Here is a 21396-nt window from a genome sequence, read left to right on the forward strand (position 1 = left end):
GAAGTATACATGGTGCAACCTCCTGGTTTCTGAGCTCAAGGTAAGGAATAGAAAGTTTGCAGGTTAAAAAAATCATTATATGGCCTAAAACAATCACCGAGAGCCTGATTCAGTAGATTCCATGTAGCAGTTCAGCAAAAAGGATACAAGCAGTGTCAATCTGATCACACCACTGTTTGTGAAAAGAGGGGAAGGAAAGGTTGCAGCACTAATAGTATATGTTGATGATATAGTTATCACTGGTGATTGGAATGATGAAATTCAAAAGTTGAAGAGTTTCCTTGCTACCCAGTTTGAAGTGAAGGATCTAGGTCCTCTAAGGTACTTTCGTGGGATTGAAGTGGCCCGCTCAAAAAAGGGTATCCTCATTTCCCAAAGAAAGTATGTCCTAGATCTAATCTAGGATACAGGAAAATTGGGAGTGAGGCCCGTTGATTCCCCTATTGATCCTAACCACAAGTTAGGAGACTGTCAAGGTGAACCCATCAAAGATGTGAAACAGTTTCAGAGACTTGTAGGAAGACTGCTAGTTCTTAGCCAGTTCATGCATGCCCCTAAGACTACCCACCTTGAAGCAGCAAAAAGAGTTCTCAGATATCTTAAGAAGTTCCTAGGTGTAGGCTTGTTGTTTCAAAAGCACGGGCATTTGAAAGTTGAAGTGTATACCGATGCTGATTGGGCAGGATCTTTGAATGACCGGAAGTCAACAAGTGGCTATTGTACCTTTATAGGAGGGAACCTAGTTACCTAGAGAAGCAAAAAGCAAAATGTGGTAGCTAGGTCTAGTGCTGAAGCTGAATATCGGGAAATGTCTCATGGAGTGGCAGAAATCATGTGGTTAAAGAATTTGTTGAGTGAGTTGGGCTTTCCAGTTGATGGACCTATGACTCTTTATTGTAATAACAAAGCAGCCATAAACATCGCTGGTAATCCTGTGATGCATGATAGAACTAAGCATATCGAAGTTGACAAACATTTCATTAGAGAAAAGGTTGTCACAGGGGAAGTGTGTACTCCCTATGTCAGTTCTGAAGACCAACTTGCAGGCATCTTCACAAAGGGGTTACATCACTTGCGACGTTATGATTTATGTGACAAGTTGGGCATGGTTGATATCTATGTCCCAACTTGAGGGGGAGTGTTGAAATGCTATGTTTTTGTATGTTTAGTACCACAGGGGTACTTTAGTCCTTTCAGCATGTTTTATTTTAAGTTGTGTCGCCCTAGTATAAATAACAACAAAGCTGGCGCCGCCAGCAGCTTTCTGAGACTCCAAACTTTTGTCTCTCTTCTCTCTTCTCTCTTCTCTCTCTCTCTCTCTCTCTCTCTCTCTCTCTCTCTCTCTTCCTTCTCCTCTGGATAACAGTTTACATATCCAAATATATCATTCAAAGTTTGAGATTTGGTGTTTTCCTCATTCCTTCTAGTATTATCTACAAACTATGCGATTAGAGCTTTATTGGCAAGCTGGAACTATTTTCTTTTCTTTACTAATTATTATCTTACTTGTGTTTCTGATACATGCAAAGATACCAAATTCTTGGTGTTGGTGTATGTGGTCACGGATATAGGGAATGGGATGACTTTCCATTTCCTAAAATCCCATACCATGCTTTCTTGTCTAGTAATCAACTCAATATTTCCATTTAACCATTAAGAAACTCACAACCTACTTAACAACTTATCCACTAAAAAGACACAGCAAGAAGTCATTCATTTCATCCACTTAAGTTGTTAACTTGGTATCCGTACAGTATCCAGTGTCATATTGGATTAGTATCATGTTTGACACTGGTACACTAGGTATGTACATGTATCTAGGTATCATTCCTTATAATCTACTTATGGTCTTAGGGGTCATTGGATAATGGCTGGAGTGCTAAAATTTGAATGGCTTATTTCTTTGCCTTTTAGTGAATAAAATATTTAGGGTTTTAGTAATCAACTCAATATTCCTTTCAGCCCTTAAGGAGCTCACAACCTACTTAATAACTTATCCACTAAAAGACAAAGCAATAAGTCATTCATTTCAGCCACTTAAGCTGTTATTGAATTGCTCTTTGTATGATCATCTGGATAACTCTTTATACATATTAACTCTTAATGTTTAAGTTATTCAACATCCTAGTATTTTGGGCTTGTGTCTTAAACTTGGTATCCATGTCTTTGTCCCCACTCCTTGGAATGTCTGTTTATTTTTTTTCTTGAACTGTTCTAAATTGTTTTTTAGTTCATTTTGAGTCTGGAAAAGTTTAAACATTTTCCTGTCATTCATTCTTATCTGTGTGTATTTACTGAAATATGCTCCACCAAATGTCTTCCTTTGCCTCTTTCCAATGTGTTTGATTTGTTTAAGGAGAAACTTTTTGGTGTTAATTTTAACTTCCACAGTAGATGCTAATCTATCTATTCATTGTTTCAAAGGTTGGTGGCTTGGGGGATGTTGTGACTGGTCTAAGTAAAGCACTACAGAAGAAAGGACACCTTGTGGAGATTGTATTGCCCAAATATGATTGCATGCAATATGAGCGTATTGGTGATTTAAGGGTATGCTAATTATCTGCTGAGGTGAAAAAGTTTCATTGAAGCTCTTTATATGGTTTGCACTGACATAATATATATAAAGATGAGAATATGAAAATGTTTATGTGGACAAATTTTTCATGCAGGTGCTGGATGTGATAGTGGAATCATATTTTGATGGCCAACTATTTAAAAATAAAGTCTGGGTTGGAACAATTGAAGGTTGAGATCCATTTTTTTTTTTTTTTAGGATCCATTTATTTCAAAGTAGAAGTGGCAATTTTTTTTTTCAGTTGAAATATTTCATCTGTATTTTCACCCTTTTTGTAGAAAAGTCATTGCTTTCCAATCCTTTTACATTAGAAAGAATGAACTCTAATAGGATGACATGATGGAGCATACTCACTTGAATTGTGACAATGCAGGCCTTCCTGTCTATTTTATTGAACCTCATCATCCAGATAAATTTTTCTGGAGAGGACAATTTTATGGGGAACGTGATGATTTCAAGCGTTTCTCATTTTTTAGCCGTGCAGCACTTGAGTTGATTCTCCAAGCGGACAAGAAACCAGATATCATCCATTGCCATGACTGGCAGACAGCTTTTATTGTAGGGACAACATATTTCAGATCTTAGTTCCAGGCTTTTATTCTTTACTTGAACATATTTATTTTTCCAGTCATCTAAAGTATCAGCAATTTTTGCATTTTCAGGCACCACTCTATTGGGATCTATATGTACACAAAGGCCTTAATTCAGCTCGAATATGCTTCACATGCCACAATTTTGAGTATCAAGGGACTGCACATGCTTCAGACTTGGCATCCTGTGGCCTTGATGTTCATTTAAATAGACCAGATAGGATGCAAGATAACTCAGCTCATGACAAAGTTAATCCTGTTAAGGTAACTGAATCAATGGTTCACCAATAACCAAGTTCAACTGATTTCTTAACTTCTCCCCATCCATGTTCATCTAGGGTGCAGTTGTATTCTCAAACATTGTGACAACAGTGTCACCCACATATGCTCAAGAAGTGCGGACAGCAGAGGTATAGATGATGCCTTGTAGAATTTAAATTTATTATTATTTATTGAATGCTTTCTTTGTTTGTTGAATGTTTTCTCTGTAACAACAAGATGGATTAACTGATGTTATTGGAACTATGGATTGAGGAACAGTGGGCTTAATTGATACTATTGGGGCTGTGGGAAGGCCCAATCCATTGCTTATCCCTAGGGAATCCATTATTAAAGAGAAGCAGTTTTTTTGTTTACTCCTGAACCAACTAGGACATTTTTTGTTAGTAGAATGTGAAAATAGAATAGGTTCAAGTCTAAGATCAGCCACTTTGTGTGGGAAAAAAAATGCTAAAGGTTAGATCTGTATACAGTGTACTCCTCCCATGAAGCAGTAGAGAAGACCAAACCTTATATAAGGAGACAACAGAGAGAAGTAATTGATCAAAAAATAAAAAAGGAAACACCAAAGAGAAAGGTACAAAAATGAAGCCCTATAACAGTAAGAAACCCAAGGGTTTAACTGTCAGTTGCATTTCATATTCAAAGGAGGAGACAATCTGAGATTCTAATGGTCTATCTATCCTAAAGGATCAGATCCCGAGAATAACTTATTCCAATCAACTGTGCCTGATTAGAACCCATATAAAAAAGTATTCATCCTGAGGGGCTAAGGACATTGCTTCTCCAATATGATGTCTCAAATGACAAGGTCATCTATCCTCAGGAGGTTACACTTGTACATATATTTCTGTTCATATTTAATAAAATTTGTTATTTATCAAAAAAAAAAAAGAAAAAAGGAAATGTCATCTAGCAAGTTGGGCATCCATCCTATGACCTCCCGAGAGTCCCTTATCTTCAATTTCTAAAATCTAATAGAGAAGAGGGTTGGCTCTGGAGTCCCCTTCCTGAGTGGGCCCCAAGTAAAAGAAGGTGATATGTGATTTGATATCTGAAAGTAGGAATTGGAATTAAGTTTCACCATTTGTGCATGCAATGAAAAACTAGCCCTGTTTGACATCCTCTAACAATTATATCATTGATACACCTAGCCATTACCCAACGATCTATTTGGGTTATCATTACCTGTTCATGGTTGAATTGTCATTTTATTAGAAATTGATGTCCAGACAGAACATGTGGATTTCTTTCACTGGCAAGCCTGGTTAGTAATGGGGTTATAAGTTATCCTTGAATGATTTAATGCAGGTGGTCATTTTTGCAATCATTTTCATGCATCCGTTTAATTATACATAGAAGAGAAATTAATTCTTTGCTCCTAGCATAAAGGCCTGATCCTTTATTCCTGTTCTCTGACCAAATTGTATTGTTTTTACAGGGAGGAAAGGGTCTCCATACAACGCTAAGTTCTCACTCCAGAAAGTTTGTTGGAATTCTTAATGGGATTGATACCGATGCTTGGAATCCAGCAACTGATGCTTTTATCAAAGTCCAGTATAATGCCGATGATCTTCAAGGGAAAGTAGAAAATAAAGAAGCTATAAGGAAGCACCTGGGACTCTCTAGTGAAAACTCCAGGCAGCCATTGGTAATTTTCTATCCTCATTCATGAGCATCTCAAGAATAACCTGATGAACTACAATGTGGCAATCTAGCAGCACAGTAATGGTATCTCTTCAAAACTTATTTCATAAGGGAAAAAAAAATCAAAAGTGGACATAAAGTGATTTAAAAGTATAAACTAAATCTCATAATGACCATACAGTAAAATAATGGCTTCTATCATACTATGATTGGCTTTTAATATTGACACGGAAAATCATTTGTGAATGAACACATTTCAGTCTGTCCTCCCAACACATTTCAGTTTGAAATTCCTTAAAATCAGAGATCTTGGCACTAATTTAAAGATTAAAACGTGTTGTATCAACTAGCTGCACGAAAATACTTGTTAAAAGGGGAGCTTCTACCATGGTTCACAATTTTTATATCAACGGACATTTCATTATATAGAGATGCGAAACTTTTGGGATATTTCACTAATTTCTCTAAGATATTAGGAATATCTAAAAAATCAGGGAAATTTTCTAAAAAAATATGGAATTAGTTAATAAACCTTCAATGAATTGTTAGAAGTAGTTGCACGTTTAAGATTCAAAAAACCATATTAAACAACCATATAAATCAAAAAATTAAGTGAATTAAATAGGTATCATTCACTTTGTCTCCTTTTTAGTTTTTTATCCATCTTGTCTTTATTACATATGTCATTTACTTGCCATTTTAACTTTTGTCTTTTTTTTTGTTACTGTACTTTGATAAGATTGAGAATCCTGTTAGCGTGCATTGTTTCTTTTCTTTTGAATTATAGTGACTTAGCAAGAGATTATATCAAAACAGTAAGCCAATCATCAAAAAACTGATTCATCATTGGTTATTTTAAGAAAATATTTAAAAAAATTATGATGATTTTAATGAAATATTGAAAATTTTTTAATAATATTCTAAAACTTTAAACCTTAAATGTATAGTCTATCAAAGAATTCTGAAATTATGACACATTGGAAACACTAGGGAACCTTTTTCTTGTAAATCCTTATACAAGGCTTTGAACCCCTCTCCCCAAAACCTCATTCCATTTCCTTCCAAAGCAATGTGGGAAGGCCCCTCTGCCCCTAAAGGATTTTTGTTGGGAAAGCATCCTCAACACTGGTGAGATGCTTCACAGAAGGAGACTAAACTGGTGAGATGTTAGAAGCATCCATCATTTAACGTTTGCAGCAAAGGTTTGGATTCACATATTTCATTTATTTGGCTGTTCTTGGGTTGCTTCATACATCTGCCTCCACATACAAAAAGAGGAAAACTAATGTGGCAGTGTATCAGAGCAGCCAACATTTGGGGCGTACAGAATGAAAGGAATGAGAGTTTTTAATGGAAAAAAAAAAGTAGGAATTGAACATCCTTATAGGGAATCTATCTTTAAAGATTGTGTCGGCTAATTGCAAGAGAAGAGTTCAAAGTAATACCAATGGACACCATTCATAGGGAATCCTTATAGGGATGCTAGCAAGCTATGTGCCATGAAGACAAACCTGCTTTGATGTAGAGAGGCCAGAAAATGCAAAGTGGTAAACAGAAACTCTCAAATTAGATGGTCTAGGTAATCTGGGTAGTCTCAAATTGAAGGAGCAATCAGAAATCATGAAGGCAAATTGAAGCTTAGTTACTTTGGACTAGCTAGAGAAGTAAACTCTTTGAAGACTGAAACAACAGCACTTCAATGGGCTTGGCCAACATAATCATAGAAGGTGACTGTAAAGTTGTGATTGGATAGCTTACAACGGAAGCTCATAAGAGAAATAGAATTATTGGTATCCAGAATGAACCACTTTTTCAAAGTAGAACCGCAAGTCAGCGAACAATCTAGTAGATATGCTAGCCAGGGAGGGTTGTATAAAAACCTTTTGGACTGGGGTTTGGCCAGTCCTGGGAGGGATTTGCACCAAGCACATTCTCAACAGTTGTAATTCTATATTTTCAGAAATGAGGTGTTTGTACTAGTCCTACATTCCACTTCTTGAATGTATGTTCTTTCTGATATGAATATATTCTTTATTACTGACAAAAAAATCTTCAATACAGAATACCAGGGTCAGGATTAGAATTGTAATATTCAATCTTCTTAGCATCTTGACAGGGTAGCAGCACTCTTTTTGCTGTTTTTCTTTGCACTATGCTATCCAAAACTCTGTATAATTTATAATTACCTCTTTCAGTAATAAATACTTGTTATTACTGCTAAAAAAAATCTTGAATAAAGAATACCAGGGTCAGGATTGGAATTGTAATATTCAATCTTCTTAGTATCTTGGCAGGGTAGCGGCACTCTTTTTGCTGTTTTTCTTTGCATTACGCTATCCAAAACTTTGTATAGTTTATAATTACCTCTTTCAGTAATAAATACTTGTTACTACTGCTTAAAAAATTTAAGTCTAAGGTGGCAGTCCTTCATGAAGCCATCTATTGTCATTATCTTAACTAAAAGTTCTTAGATATTTTCTAAATTAGGTTGGTTGCATAACAAGATTGGTTCCACAGAAGGGTGTCCATCTTATTAGACATGCAATATATCGGACACTGGAGCTAGGAGGGCAGTTCATACTTCTCGGTTCCAGCCCTGTATCACATATTCAAGTAATATTTTTCTATTCCAAAGACTTTAATGCTCATGTTTAATTTATAGTTACCTGTTTCAATTCATAAGACATTCTTCTGGGTTCCAGCCCTGTATCACATCGCATATTGAAATAATATTTTCCTATTCTGAAGACTTTGTTCATGCTTTGTTTGTAGTTAGATGTTTCAATTCATTTTTACATTGTCCAACTTGTTGTACTTGCCTGTATTTATGGGTAAGGGATGAATTTACAGATTGTTTCTGCTGAATTCGTTCACATGTTAGTATTCTTTGGTTCCATAAATGTAACAAAGAGGGACTGGTTTTCCTTTTGCATGTTAGTGAAACTGAGGATATTACCAAGACAACAAAAGAACAAAATAAGAACCTTAGGCCTATCCCCGAAGAGTCATGTTCTTTATGGTGAATTATAAATTGAACTAGAACATGAACAGACTCATGAAACTACAGTGGGAGTAAATCCAAAATTAGATCTAACTGGGGCGAAAACCAAGGGACAATTAGGATAAGAAACTAAAAGATGCCTCAATGTGACCATTTCTGTTAACTTGGTTTGATAATTCATAGCAAATAAGAGATTGGGAAGGATGTCAAACATAAAATTAGAGCAGGATCGACGAGGGGTGCATCTGAAGAATTTTTTTTGTCCAAGAAGACCACTTCAGATAAAAGAAAATCTTTTACAAGACATCTATAAGACAACAATATTAGAGCACAGAGTGTTAGGTAGCTATGGAAAACCATTTCCAAATTGAGTGTAGTAGAGATGCAAATATTGAGATGGATGAGTAGTAAAATGGGCATATAAGATGGTTTTTCTTGCTAGGAGACCATTTATCACTCAAGTAAGAACTGATATGCTGCAAACTGATACTTCACTGAGTAGTGAGGAATTATTCAAGTGTCCATAATTTGACAATTGATACTTCACTGAGTATTGGAAAAATGGCAGAATAAGATTCATGTGGCTGACTCCATAATTTGACAATTTTGTCTGTCTTATCATAATTAACATTCAATCAGTGGTCAGGAATTGTCAGTTACTAATATTGATGAAGATAAAAGCACCCCTTTAATATGTACAGAATTTTTTTTTTTGGTAAATAAAATGCAGAGAAATCTATGTAGCAAAAAGCCTCTACTTGGGGGGGGGGGGGGAGGGTGAGAGTGATAGGCAATGGTGGAATTCATTGAGTGTCAGGTGGGGATTTGCACTTTCTTTGGACCACGGAAGCATGTCTAATATAAGGTGCAAGGCGCACTAGGTTCTTGGCTTTTAAAAGGGGTTGCGCCTAGCCTAGGTGAGGCATAGGCCTTGAAGTGCACCTCCTGTTCACCTAGGTGCACTTTTTTAAATCATGATGGTGTGGAAAGACAATGATATACCTATTCACTTCTCTTCTTGCTTTTTGCTTGGTGCAATCTATGATACCTGAATACCTGCACATACCTAGCATACTATTGCCAAACAATGATCTGTACCCAATATGACATATACTACATGGACATGTGTAATTCATAAAATCAACACTTATAAAATATGTAAAGTGGAATGCATCAATTTATTTATTACAAAGAAACAACAAATGACACTAGAAGTTTGGTTAAATTTGGCAACTGGCAAGAGGGATGATGAAGGTCTGGGGATTAGGAGGGTGAGGGTGTTTAACAAAGCATTTTTGGGGGAAGTGGTTATGGAGGTTTGGGGAAGAGAGGAAGGTCTTATCGAGAAGAGTTATTGCTTATAAGTATGGCGTGGTGGCTTTTGGGAAGGTATCATGAGTTTCATTCAGCCTTATTAAATTTTGGGAAGATGATTGGATAGGAATTGATAGATTATGTGACATCTGTCCAAGGTTCTACAATCTTAATGAGAAAAAATATATCTATTACTCAATGTTTCAAATTTAATCAAGGAAGGGTTGTGTGGTGCCCATCTTTTAGAAGACCTCTATTTGATTGGGAATTGGAGAAGTATAGAAATGCTATTTTCACAGTTAAATCTTATTACAACTTTTTGGCAAGAAATCAAGTGGAAAGATCTAATATTGAAAGCATTTGGGGGAATTTGGTTCCCCAAGGGTGGAAGAGTTTGCTTGGTTGGTTGTGCTTGATAGCATTCTAACACAAGACCATTTAAAGAGAAGAGGAATTCAGTTAGTCAATAGATGTCACTTATGTGGATGTGAAGAAGATGTGCTTCACCTCTCAAGATGCATTTGGAGCTTCTTTATCAGATAACTTAGATTAGTCTTATGGAATTCTAGAAGTCCAATGGAGATTTTTGCTTGCTTGGCTAGTCCATAACAGGAGTAAGAAAGCTAAAATTGTGTGTTCATGTGTTCCCTTTGCGGCCTGTTGAGAGATTCGGAAAGAGAGGAACAGAAGAATTTTTTAGAATAAGGCAAAAATATCCAAAGAGAAGCTATGTTCAATAACCAGGAAAAGAATTTTGGAATGGATTATGATTCGTCAATAGTTCTCAGGGTTGGCAAGAGAATCTTTTAGGGATGTTTTTAGTCATCTTTGGAAGTAGAAGGGGGGTTTGATGTATTGTTATTTTGTTTTTTTATTTTGGTGATTTCTCATCATCCCCTTTGATTGTACTGTGATCTCTTATTAATGAACTTTTTTTTTGTATTTATCTTCAAAAAAAAAAAAAAGATGTCAAACAGTATGATAGTAGTGTTTTCATACTGTTGTTAACATGTCATAGTACTCAAGTTTGCTTTCTCCATTGAATGTTTCAAATCTCTCTCTCTCTCTCTCTCTCTCTCTCTCGTATTGATGCAGATCATGTTCTATGCAGAGTGAATTTGAGGGAATAGCAAACCATTTCCAGAGCCACCCTCACATTCGGTTGATATTGAAGTATGATGAAGCACTCTCACATTCCATTTATGCGGCATCTGATATGTTCATTATCCCATCAATCTTTGAGCCATGTGGCCTTACACAGGTATAATCCTCATATTCTTGATTGCAACTGCATAAAGGATGATAAGCCATGTGCTCTATTACCTGGATGACTGTAAATGCCTAGCACACAAGTGTTAGATATGATATTTACTGGATAGCATCAGATACTGCATGGACACTTCTTGATGCACTCCATAGATTTAACACTTTTAAAATATGTAAAACTGTACAATTTAAAAAATTAAACCATGAAAAGACTAGCAATTCAGAAATTTAATTAAATTTGGAAAGGCCTAAGTCTTCAGAAATGACACTTAGCTTCAATTAGTCAATATGAAAATATAATATAAACATGTTATATGCAATAATCGTACCTGTATTTGTGTCCAAGGCTTTAGGAATGGAGTTTCATATCCATATTTCTTGTATCTGTGTCATCATCATCCATATTTCTTAAGTGCCCTTACTTATTAGGACCCTCTAAATTTTCCCAGAAAAATCGTATGATCCACAAACTTTAGATGAGACACTACTTGGTCTCTCCTACCTACTCAACACCTCTACTAAATTTTCCCAGAAAATCGTATGATCCACAAATTTTCCCAGAAAAATCGTATGATCCACAAAAATCGTATGTTAGAAATGGAGAATTTTATTTCTGTTTCCTTTACCCTTTATGTATCGGTATCAATAACTGGGTATCATAAATCAAGGAGCCCTGCCTATAAAAACTTGAGTGTTGATGGAGGAAAGATTTTCTCTTTTAAGTTCATTATATATCTAAAGTTCCCTCTAATTATTTTACAGATGATAGCAATGAGATATGGTTCTGTACCTATTGTAAGAAAGACTGGTGGATTAAATGACAGGTTTGTTTTTTCAGTGAGTGCCTCTTTTAGTGTCTTTTTCATCTTCATCTTCTTCTTCTCTCTCTGGACTGTGTTTACTTAAGCTACCCATAAATCCTTCTTCTTGTAGTGTTTTTGATATTGATGATGATACCATTCCACTTCAATTTCGCAATGGATTTACATTTTTGACCCCCGATGAACAGGTAGTAGAGTTTATGACTATTTATATATTCTCTTTTTTTATTAATTCATTTTCACCTTTTTTTAATCTTTCAACTATCTAAAATTTTCTTCTCTTTTATTTCTTTGATTTTGCAAACATCTCAAAAGGGAGTAAACAGTGCCTTGGAGCGTGCATTTAACCACTACACCAATAACAGTGAGAATTGGCAGCAGCTTGTTGAAAAAGACATGGCAATAGATTTTAGTTGGGATTCTTCAGCATCGCAATATGAAGAGCTTTATGCGAAGTCTGTGGCTAGAGCAAGGACAGCTGCAAATAGGACTTGATTCTCATCTGGAATTTGTTAGTTTGCTTTATTGCATTAGCATTCCGGTTAAGGTCATCTAATTTTTTCCAAAATCCACTCCTTGCCCAAGTGATTAATCTGGATTTGGTTGATTTTTGCTACAAAGAAAGCCCAGAGATTGGTTGTACATTTCTTACATGAGGTCAAACCATTCTTTATTGCATTAGCGTTGAAGCAATTTCCTGGTACCTCAACACATATAGCATTTGATCCAAATGTGAACTTGTAAAATACATATAAACTCTTCATCAATACTCAGATACGAATGAAAATTGTCAATAAAATACTTGATTAAATTTTCATGTACAGTTTGTGCTTGTCTTTCCCTCCTTAAGGCCAAAAGATAAAAACCATTCCAAATAAATAGCCTTCTTTTGTTCCATTTCTTATCGATTCAATATTTTGCCTAAATTCATGGTTAAGTTTTATCGCCAAGTAACCTGAGCAGCAGAACAGAAGATAGAACAATGAGCTGAGCTGGGAACTGCAGCGTCAAACTCTTAATTAATAAATATTAAAGAAAAGAAAGAAGATGACAAGAAGAGACCTGGATTTAAAAACCAAAACAGATGAGAAAATATTCCGTCCGCACTACTAATACACAAAATTCACATCCTTTCCATGAATTTACATCACCAACAATAATCTCGCGTTCTCAATACAGTTTCTTCCCTCTGACTCACTTTCCAGGGACAAAGTTGGTTGCGTAGGCCCAGGCGTTGTTGTTGACAGGGTCAGCAAGGTGGTCAGCCAGGTTTTCCAAGGGTCCCTTGCCAGTCACAATGGCCTGAACAAAGAAACCAAACATGGAGAACATGGCAAGTCTGCCGTTCTTGATCTCCTTCACCTTGAGCTCAGCAAAAGCCTCAGGATCATCAGCAAGGCCAAGTGGGTCGAAGCTGCCACCAGGGTAAAGTGGGTCAGTCACCTCACCGAGTGGCCCACCAGCAATACGGTAGCCCTCAACAGCGCCCATCAAGATAACTTGTGTTGCCCAGATGGCCAGAATGCTCTGGGCGTGTATCAAGCTTGGGTTGCCCAAGTAATCCAGCCCGCCCTCACTGAAGATCTGTGCACCGGCCTTGAACCACACAGCCTCGCCGAACTTGACACCATTGCGTGCAAGCAGCTCAGGAAAGACGCACCCAAGAGCTCCAAGCATGGCCCATCTGGCGTGGATGACCTCCAGCTCACGGTTCTTGGCAAAGGTCTCTGGGTCAGCAGAGAGCCCGGCGGTGTCCCACCCGTAGTCACCAGGGAATTCACCGGTGAGGTAGGATGGAGGCTCACCGGAGAAGGGACCCAAGTACTTGACACGGTCAGGGCCATACCATGGGCTGCCAGATGAGACAGGCTTGGGCTTGACCACAGTCTTCCTCATGGTGACCCTCCCTTGGCCAAGAAGAAGTTCAGAGGCGGCGGAAGGGGCCAACTTCACGGCCTTTCCGGCCAGAGATGGAGAGGAGAGAGCCATTGTAGAGGCAGCCATTGTGTTTAATCTTTAACGGGAGCTGAGAAAAGCCTGTGCTGTGATACAACGATGGATTGTGAGACCTTAAATAGAAGTTGAGAGTTGAGAGCCAAGGGTCCTTATCCTTTGGTATCTGTATCTCTTCTCCCATTGGAGGATTGAAGTTGGGGATTTTTTGGAGTGTTTCCCAGTTGGCACTCCCTACACCACCAGTTGCCGAGATAATTTCTTCTGCCTTTACATCAGAGAAGAGAATCCCAACTGCCGATTCATCTCTCCTTGTTCGGACGAATATGGATGTTCCACGTATTGCTTTTAGATTTCATTCATCTCTTCCTCCAGTGGGTTCGGGACTGAGAGATGAAATTATCTTTGCATATGGGCTCTAGGATATCTCCCACTAGGATCATTTTGTGTGGGCCTGTTATCATCCAGACCTTGCCTCCGGATTTTCAAATTTGCCCTTGAGAGCTTGTTGTAGGTAGGGTAGGGCTTTTCTTGAGAGAATTCCTCTCATTCCACTCTCTCTCTCTCTCTCTTACTTGACCACCCCCATACCATTATGGTTGGTTGCCTCGAGATGAAATTTCAGGCTTTGTTTCTAGGGTTTCTAGCAGATAAGGGCAAAAAGTAAAAAGTAATATTTTTATAAACTAAATAAAATATGATAAATTTTTTGAAAAAATATCAAAAAAAGGCAGGGCACTGTTCATCATCTTCCTCGTCCCGACAGTCCATCCCTCTGCTAGAAACCCTGTATAATATAAAGCGGGGATACATCGCGCTTGGTCCGACACACATGACGAGCTCTTTCTTTCTGAAATTAGATACCGATTTTCTAATTAATCTTTGATCGTCTGTGAAAGCAAACAAAAATGCAAGCCATGAGGGACACTGTCTCAAACATTGTCGATTTGGCCATGGCCAGGGTGGACAAGACCAAAGAGCAGGTTCGTTTCGTTCCTTTTTCTATCTACGCCGTGTGATCGATAGGAATCTCAACGCTTCTTTTGTTTTCTACATTTGAATCGTTTTGGCTTTATATAAACTCTTGACAGGTGAGAAGATAATCAGCAACAACAGGGCGATAGTTGAAAAACAATAATAGAATAGTGACAAAAAATGCAAATAAGATTCTACAAACAAAGAGTATTTCCACTTTTCTTGATGAATCCAACAACACTTGAACACAATCTTGGACTTCACAAACCTAATAATACAATCCGAATTGGGCAGAACTTCTTGGAGGTTTTGATAGCCTTCCAATAAAGAGGATATTCAGTCGGTGTGTGTTGTAGTGTGTTAACAGGGATGATATCATTAAGCTACTCCATCAACGTGTGGCTTTTCACATGGCCAGTGGATTCTCCGACACATTGAGGATTCCAAATTGAGGGCCTAAGGCCACCCGTTCCAACATCTCCCACTTGGCCAATTAGGCCCGAGATGTTTGGTTGCTTCTCAATCCCATTGACACCACGTGCCTTTTAAAGTCACTAACCACAATGGGCTTTGTCAATGGATCAACAACCATATCATTTGTCGGCACGTGCTCTACCAGGATCTCATTCCGTTGGTAGATATCATGAAGATACCGGTATTGCAAGTCAATGTGCTTTCCTTTTGGACCAATTTCTCCATTCTTTATCGTCTTGATGGTCGCTTCATTATCATTATCATTGAACATTCTGATGTTGTTGTGTTGCAAGCTATGAACTCAGCTTCCATAGTATATTTGGCTACACAACCTTGCTTTTTGCTTGCCCAAGAAATGGCACCTCCTCCCAGAAGGAAGATGAACCCGGTAGTAGATTTTCTATCATCCAGGTCTCCTACAAATTTAGCATCACAGTAACCCATCAATTCTAATTGATCACAAGAGTATGCTAGTCTATAATCCTTGGTTTGTTGTAAATATCTTAGAATTCTTTTAATGGCTAACCAATAGCCCTGTTCATGGGCCGGGTGGCCCGACGGGCCGGCTCGGCCCCCAGATGGGCTTGAACATGTTTATAGGCCCGCGGGCTTAAACTCGGGCCAAAAAGTTTGGCCCGTAATAAATTCGAGTCGGGCTCGGGTTTTGTCAAAATAGCCCGGCCCGAGCCCGACCCGGCCCAACCTAAAATTAGACTTAAAATGGGTTATGTGATTATGTCCATTTGAATAAATATTTTGATTTAAGAATGTAAAACTATGTTTTAAAACGTAAAAGAAAGGTAAAAAAACCATCTTGTAGGCCCATTGTTCATTTAAATAGGAAAAAAACCATCTAAATTTTTAATTCTAATTTGAATAGGAAAAATTGTAATTTTTTTATTAGGTCGGGCTTCGGGCTTTTTATTAGGGTCGGGCTCGAGCCCAAGTTATAGGCCCGTTGGTTGGGCCAGGCTCGAGCTCGGGCTCGGGCCTAGCGTATTTCCATTAATGATGAGTAAAAGCCCGGCCCATGAACAGGTCTATTGACCAATGTGCAGTTCCTGGATTACTTTGGTATCTACTAACAAGACTAACAACATAAGACAAATCAGGTCTTGTACATAACATTGCATACATTAAACTACCAACTGTTTGTGCATAAGGAACATTCTTTATGTAACTTACTTCTCTTTCAATTTTAGGTGATGTCCTTAGACATTTTAGTCCCTTTGCAAATGGGAGTATTGATTTCATTACAATTTGTCATGTTAAACCTTTTAAGTATTGTCTGTAAATAATTTTCTTGTGAAAGAGATAATGTTTTATATTTTCTATCTCTTTCTATTTTTATTCCAAATACATAGCTAGCATCTCCCATGTCTTTCATTTCAAAATTAGTACTTAATCAATGTTTTGTTTCATTTATCATAGATATATTATTACTAGCTATTAGAATATCATGAACATATAAGGAGAGTATAATAAACGAACTCCCACTATTCATTGAGTAAACACAGTGATCGAATGGATTTGGGATAAACCCAAGTTTTGTGATGGAATTATGAAATATGTAATACTACATCCTAGAGGATTGCTTTAGTCCATATAGAGACTTGTTCAATTTATATACTTTGTTTCTTGCCCTTCTCTTATTTATCCTTCTGGTTGTGTCATATAAATTTATTCATTTAGCTTTCCATTTAAGAAAGTGGTTTTTACATCCATCTGACATAACTCTAAATCAAAATGTGCAACTAAGGACATTAAAATTCTAATGGAAGTAAATCTTGCTACCGATGAGTAAGTTTCATCATAATCTATACCTTCAACTTGTGTATATCCCTTTGCTACAAGCCTAACTTTGTATTTTTCTATAGAACCATCTACTTTTAATTTCTTTTTGAATATCCATTTGCTTCCAATTGGTCTTCTATTACTAGGCAAATCTACCAATTCTCACACTTGATTTTTATTTATTGAATTTAGTTCTTCATTTATGGCTTTTTTCCATTTTTCTTTATCGGGTGCATTCATAGCCTCCAAATAGCTTATTGGATCATCTGTTGATTCTTCATTTAAGAAGGTATAATAATCTTTCAATTTGGAAGAGGGAAACATTTCTCTTTGAATTTTTTCTAATGTATCATTCTTTGTTGTGTATGTTTCTTTTTGAATATCTTCATTTTCTATTTCAAATAATTGAGTCAAGACACCATCATTTTCATCTTTTATTTGGTCCTCTAAGAACACAGCATCCCGATTTTCTATGAATTCAATAGATCCATCAGATTTATGATTTATGAATTTGTAACTTTTGTTGTTTTTTGAATATCTTATAAAGGTGCATCTTATGCTTTTGTTATCTAGTTTGTTTCTTAATTGACTAGGAACTCTAATATAGGCACTAGAACCCCAAATTTTAATATTATATAGGTATGGTTTTCTACTTCTAACTTGTATTCTTTAAATTTTTCTAATACCTCATATTTTCTTTTAATCAAATAAACATATCCAAATCTAGAGCTATCATCAATAAAAGTCACAAACTATTCCATTCCATTGTGTGTCTTGACATTTAGTGGACCACAAACATCTGAGTGCACAATATCTTACAATTCTTTTGATTTTCTTCTTTTATTAAATGGTAATCTAGATGATTTTCCACTAAGACATGGTCTACAGTATTTAAAGTTAATTTCCACCTTAGGTATTAAGCCACTTGAAGACATCCTCATCATTTTGTCTTTATTAATATGGCAAAGTCTCATGTGTCATATATAAGCATTTTCATCCACATTATACACAATCAAAATAAGCAGAAGAGACATTCACTTTATTAATAGATAAATGATACAAACTATCAAACTTAGTTCCAAACAATAAGACTCTCCCATGTTTTTCAATTGACATTTTTCTTCCTTTAAAACAAACCTCAAAACCCTTTTCATCCAAGAGGGGTACAGACAAAAGGTTCCACCTAACACTAGGCACATACATTACATTATTTAAGATCAGATTTGTATTTTCATTGATGACTATTTTCACTTTCCCAACACCTAGTACATCACTATAGGTATTGTTTCCCATGAAGATCCTATGTTCGCCTGGCTTCATTTCCTTCATCTCCATAAATAGTTCCTTGAATTTACATACATGGCGAGAAGAACCCAAATCAATGCACCAATCAACATAATCAATATCAATAAGTAATGATTCAGAAACCACACAGATGATATATTTCTTTGCTAATTTATTATGATTGTTATCTTTATTCTTCTTGTTTTGATAACAATTATATTTGGTATGGCCTGGTTTCCCACAAATAAAACATTTGCCTTTAGTTTTCTTGAACTCCTTTGAAAAAATAGGTTTATTATGATACTTCTTTTCTTTACCTTTATGGTTCTCAATTTTTTCAGTAGTTTTATTAGTTTCAATTGGACTAGTGGCAACTATCAATGATGATGATTGAACCTTTTTGCTCTTTCGTTAAGCTTCCAGGCCTAGCAAGGTTGGTAGGTTTTTCATATTAATGTCTCTTCCATAAAGATTTAAGGCAACTACCACATTTTTCCAAGAGTCTGGAAGACTATGCAATATAGTAGACACCTGAATCTTTTCGAGGATGGGATTCTCAATTGCTACTAAATCTTTTGCAATAACATTCATCTTATTAATATAATCTATTACTAAATCTCCATCTTTCATCTTACAAGCATAATATTTTTCTATTAACATTTGAACATAGGATTCAGTTACCTTTCCATAAGCTTCCTTAACTACATCAAATAATTGTTTAACATTCCCATATTCTTCAAACAAGACTTTAATGTCTGGTTCCATAAAAGTTAACAAGCAAGAACGGACTGTTTTATTATCTTTTAGGTATTTCTGATAGGCTTTTCTAACAGCCAATGATGCATCATCATCAGGAACAGAGGGAACATCTTGTTCTACTATGTATTCAACATCTTCTTGATCTAATATAAGTCTGATCCTACGTTTCCAGAGAGGAAAATTACTGCCGTTAAGTTTTTCAGTTTTGCTTAATTCATTTGTTGTTGCAGATCTAACCATCACGTCTATGAATAAACAAGGAAGCTTCAAGCAAAAATAAAATGAAATTTATAGTATAATGGTAAGCTAATATGATTAACTATGATTAACAATTAACTGAAAATCATAAAAAGAAATCAGCTTTCTTAAATTTTGCTCCGTAAGAATGAGATTAATATTTTACCCAAGATAAAGCAAAGAAAATTTGTAGAAGCACAAAAATAAATGCTTAGCACACAATAGCACAGAATAGGTTTTGGTAAAGATATCAATCATACCAAGCAACAAGCATTCAGGATAAAAAAAAAAATTATTAAATACTACCTAAATGCTTTCTCAAAAGGGTTGAAACCCTAAATGTAAAAAAAAAAAATAGAAAAATACCCAGATAGATCTCTGTAATAGAGATCTCAAACCTCTTATGCTTTAACTGATTCTTGATGTCGTTTCAGTATACCAGATGTTGGAGTCGTATATCAAATAGGGTAAGTTTGTCCTTTTTGATAACAACTATTTTTTTTTGGGGGAAGACAATTGTGTATAATCAATGAAAAAGAGGAGACTCTTTTTTGGGGTCTGAAAAAGAAAACTGCCAAACCTAACATTTGCTCTTTCTTTTTACTTGCCCACAGTAATGACTGATATGGTGTAGCACATGCACATGCACACCATAAATAATAAAGTTCTATACCAATGAAAAACAATAACAGAATAATGACAAAACAAAATGAAAATAAGATTCTACAAACAAAGAATAATTCCACTTTTCTTGATGGATCCAGCAACACTTGAACACAACGGACTTCACAAATCTGATAATACAATCCGAATTGGGCAGAACTTCTTGGTGATTTTACACGTTGAGGATTCCAAATCGAGGGCCTATGGCCACCCGTTCCAAGAGGCAGTGGTAGAAACGCAAGCAACACCGGTCTGGCGTCTGGAGACGACGGCCTAGGTGCTGGGTTTGCAGGGAAAGAAGCCAACGTGGGCTGGTCAAACACGGGGGGAGAATGCCGCGTGTTTGTTCTGCTATGGTCTGCCAGTTCCACTTTAAATCAGATCTTCTGGGTCATCGACTAGTTTCTGAATCAACTGACGCCCGAGATTGAACCAGACTACTGCTGCTGGAGATGAATAGTCTAAGCGACCTTGCAATCGGACTCATCGTCGTATTCGCCCTCGCCTTCGTTGGTGTGATAGCTCAGATCCTTTACGTCCTCTGGTGTCGTCGAAAATTCCAACAATAGAACTCCACCGGGGATTCTTTTGTCAGCCCTTCCAAGGAGCTGCTCTGATTCTTCTGCCGGAAGAACTAAGTCTCACATAGAGCCCATTGTAGCTGGACTGATTTATTTTGGAATCAATAGTTTTTTTATTTTCGTAGCCGAAGAGAAAATTATTATTTTCCAAAGAAGATCTCATAACATATCAATGCTCTGTTCTTGCATTTTGCAATGGATTATAAGCAAATTTTGAAAACATTTCTAAAGGAGGATGGCTAGTGAACTCTTGGAGGACGATCAAAATTCAAGTATCTTCATAACTATAATATTTTAATCAATATTTAAAGTAAAAATACGGATTAATTTGAAATAGGATGACAATTTTTTCCATTTCCGATGGGGATCCGACTTTCCCGACCCGTATTTTCTTTTAATAACCATTACCCATAAATTGTTTTCATCGTCACAAACCCTTTTTACTTGTTTTGTTAATAAAGTCAGATTGAAAAGGCGAATATCCTTAAATCCCACCAATAGGTTTTATCGTCAACTCTTTTCATTCTTAAGAATTTTCCCATCAATTTTTAAGTCTACAGTGTATATTTTTACTTGAAAACACCTTAGATTTTGAGTGCTTTAGCTAATAACTGCCCTTGTCAGTTGTGAATGCATAACTGTACTTTGTGAAAAACACTAGGCAGCCACTGGACATCGTTGATAGGACTTCAATTTTGCAATGTTTGTAGATAGGACTTCAAATCCAATGTTTTTAATCCATCGTTGATCTGATGGGTTGAATTGTTCGAACTGTCACCCGATTAGGATTTTCAGGTTCAGTTCAATCAAGACCCATCAAATAATCAAAACTATTGATCCGTTCTACTCGGTGATCAGGTTGTAGGTTGTACATTCAATACATGCAAATTTTGGGAGGCCATAACTTTGCACTTAAATGTTTGATTGGAGTGATTTTTTTTTTAATTTGGGTAAATTCGAGATCTATGCATCCGAACCTTGTTCCTCTATTTTCGCAGAAAAAAAAACCCTTTTTTGGTCACAAATATCAAATTTTAATATTTTTTATAAATAAAAAATAAAAAATTAAACTAAAAAACATATATTAAATATAAAATAATACATATAACATACCTAAAACATATTTATGCATTATTTATTGCTAAAATTAGAGCTATTCACGGGTTGGGTTGGGTCGGTTTAC

The 21396-nt window shown here is 36.4% G+C and overlaps 3 protein-coding genes across 7 annotated transcripts in view; 1 reads left to right on the forward strand and 2 right to left on the reverse strand.

Moving 5' to 3' along the window:
- LOC104610595 (putative starch synthase 4, chloroplastic/amyloplastic) overlaps nt 1-13539 on the forward strand; it is a 33024-nt gene extending 19485 nt beyond the window's left edge. For 3 of the 5 annotated variants that reach the window (XM_019199967.2, XM_010277301.3, XM_088886474.1), the window contains 11 exons: nt 2425-2547; nt 2670-2745; nt 2949-3133; nt 3238-3429; nt 3504-3575; nt 4886-5095; nt 7579-7704; nt 10518-10667; nt 11435-11496; nt 11606-11681; nt 11809-13539. In XM_019199967.2, the coding sequence (XP_019055512.1) occupies nt 2425-2547; nt 2670-2745; nt 2949-3133; nt 3238-3429; nt 3504-3575; nt 4886-5095; nt 7579-7704; nt 10518-10667; nt 11435-11496; nt 11606-11681; nt 11809-11988 (1452 nt within the window). In that variant the 3' untranslated portion in view covers nt 11989-13539. The remainder of the gene's footprint in view (nt 1-2424; nt 2548-2669; nt 2746-2948; nt 3134-3237; nt 3430-3503; nt 3576-4885; nt 5096-7578; nt 7705-10517; nt 10668-11434; nt 11497-11605; nt 11682-11808) is intronic. The other 2 variants (XM_088886475.1, XM_088886476.1) reach the window with 2 other exon arrangements.
- Nucleotides 12469-13556, reverse strand: LOC104610587 (chlorophyll a-b binding protein 3, chloroplastic). The gene has a single exon (XM_010277291.3). It carries the CDS (start codon nt 13495-13497, stop codon nt 12688-12690), a length of 810 nt encoding a protein of 269 aa, XP_010275593.1. The 5' UTR covers nt 13498-13556; the 3' UTR covers nt 12469-12687.
- Nucleotides 13557-18384: 4828 nt separating this feature from the next.
- On the reverse strand, nt 18385-18972 carry LOC148800867 (uncharacterized). Its single transcript, XM_088903855.1, has one exon. It carries the CDS (start codon nt 18970-18972, stop codon nt 18385-18387), a length of 588 nt encoding a protein of 195 aa, XP_088759981.1.
- Between the last annotated feature and the right edge of the window lie 2424 nt (nt 18973-21396).

This window comes from Nelumbo nucifera, chromosome 4 (genome assembly GCF_055504915.1).
Source record: "Nelumbo nucifera cultivar China Antique chromosome 4, China Antique-T2T, whole genome shotgun sequence".
Taxonomy (NCBI): domain Eukaryota; kingdom Viridiplantae; phylum Streptophyta; class Magnoliopsida; order Proteales; family Nelumbonaceae; genus Nelumbo; species Nelumbo nucifera.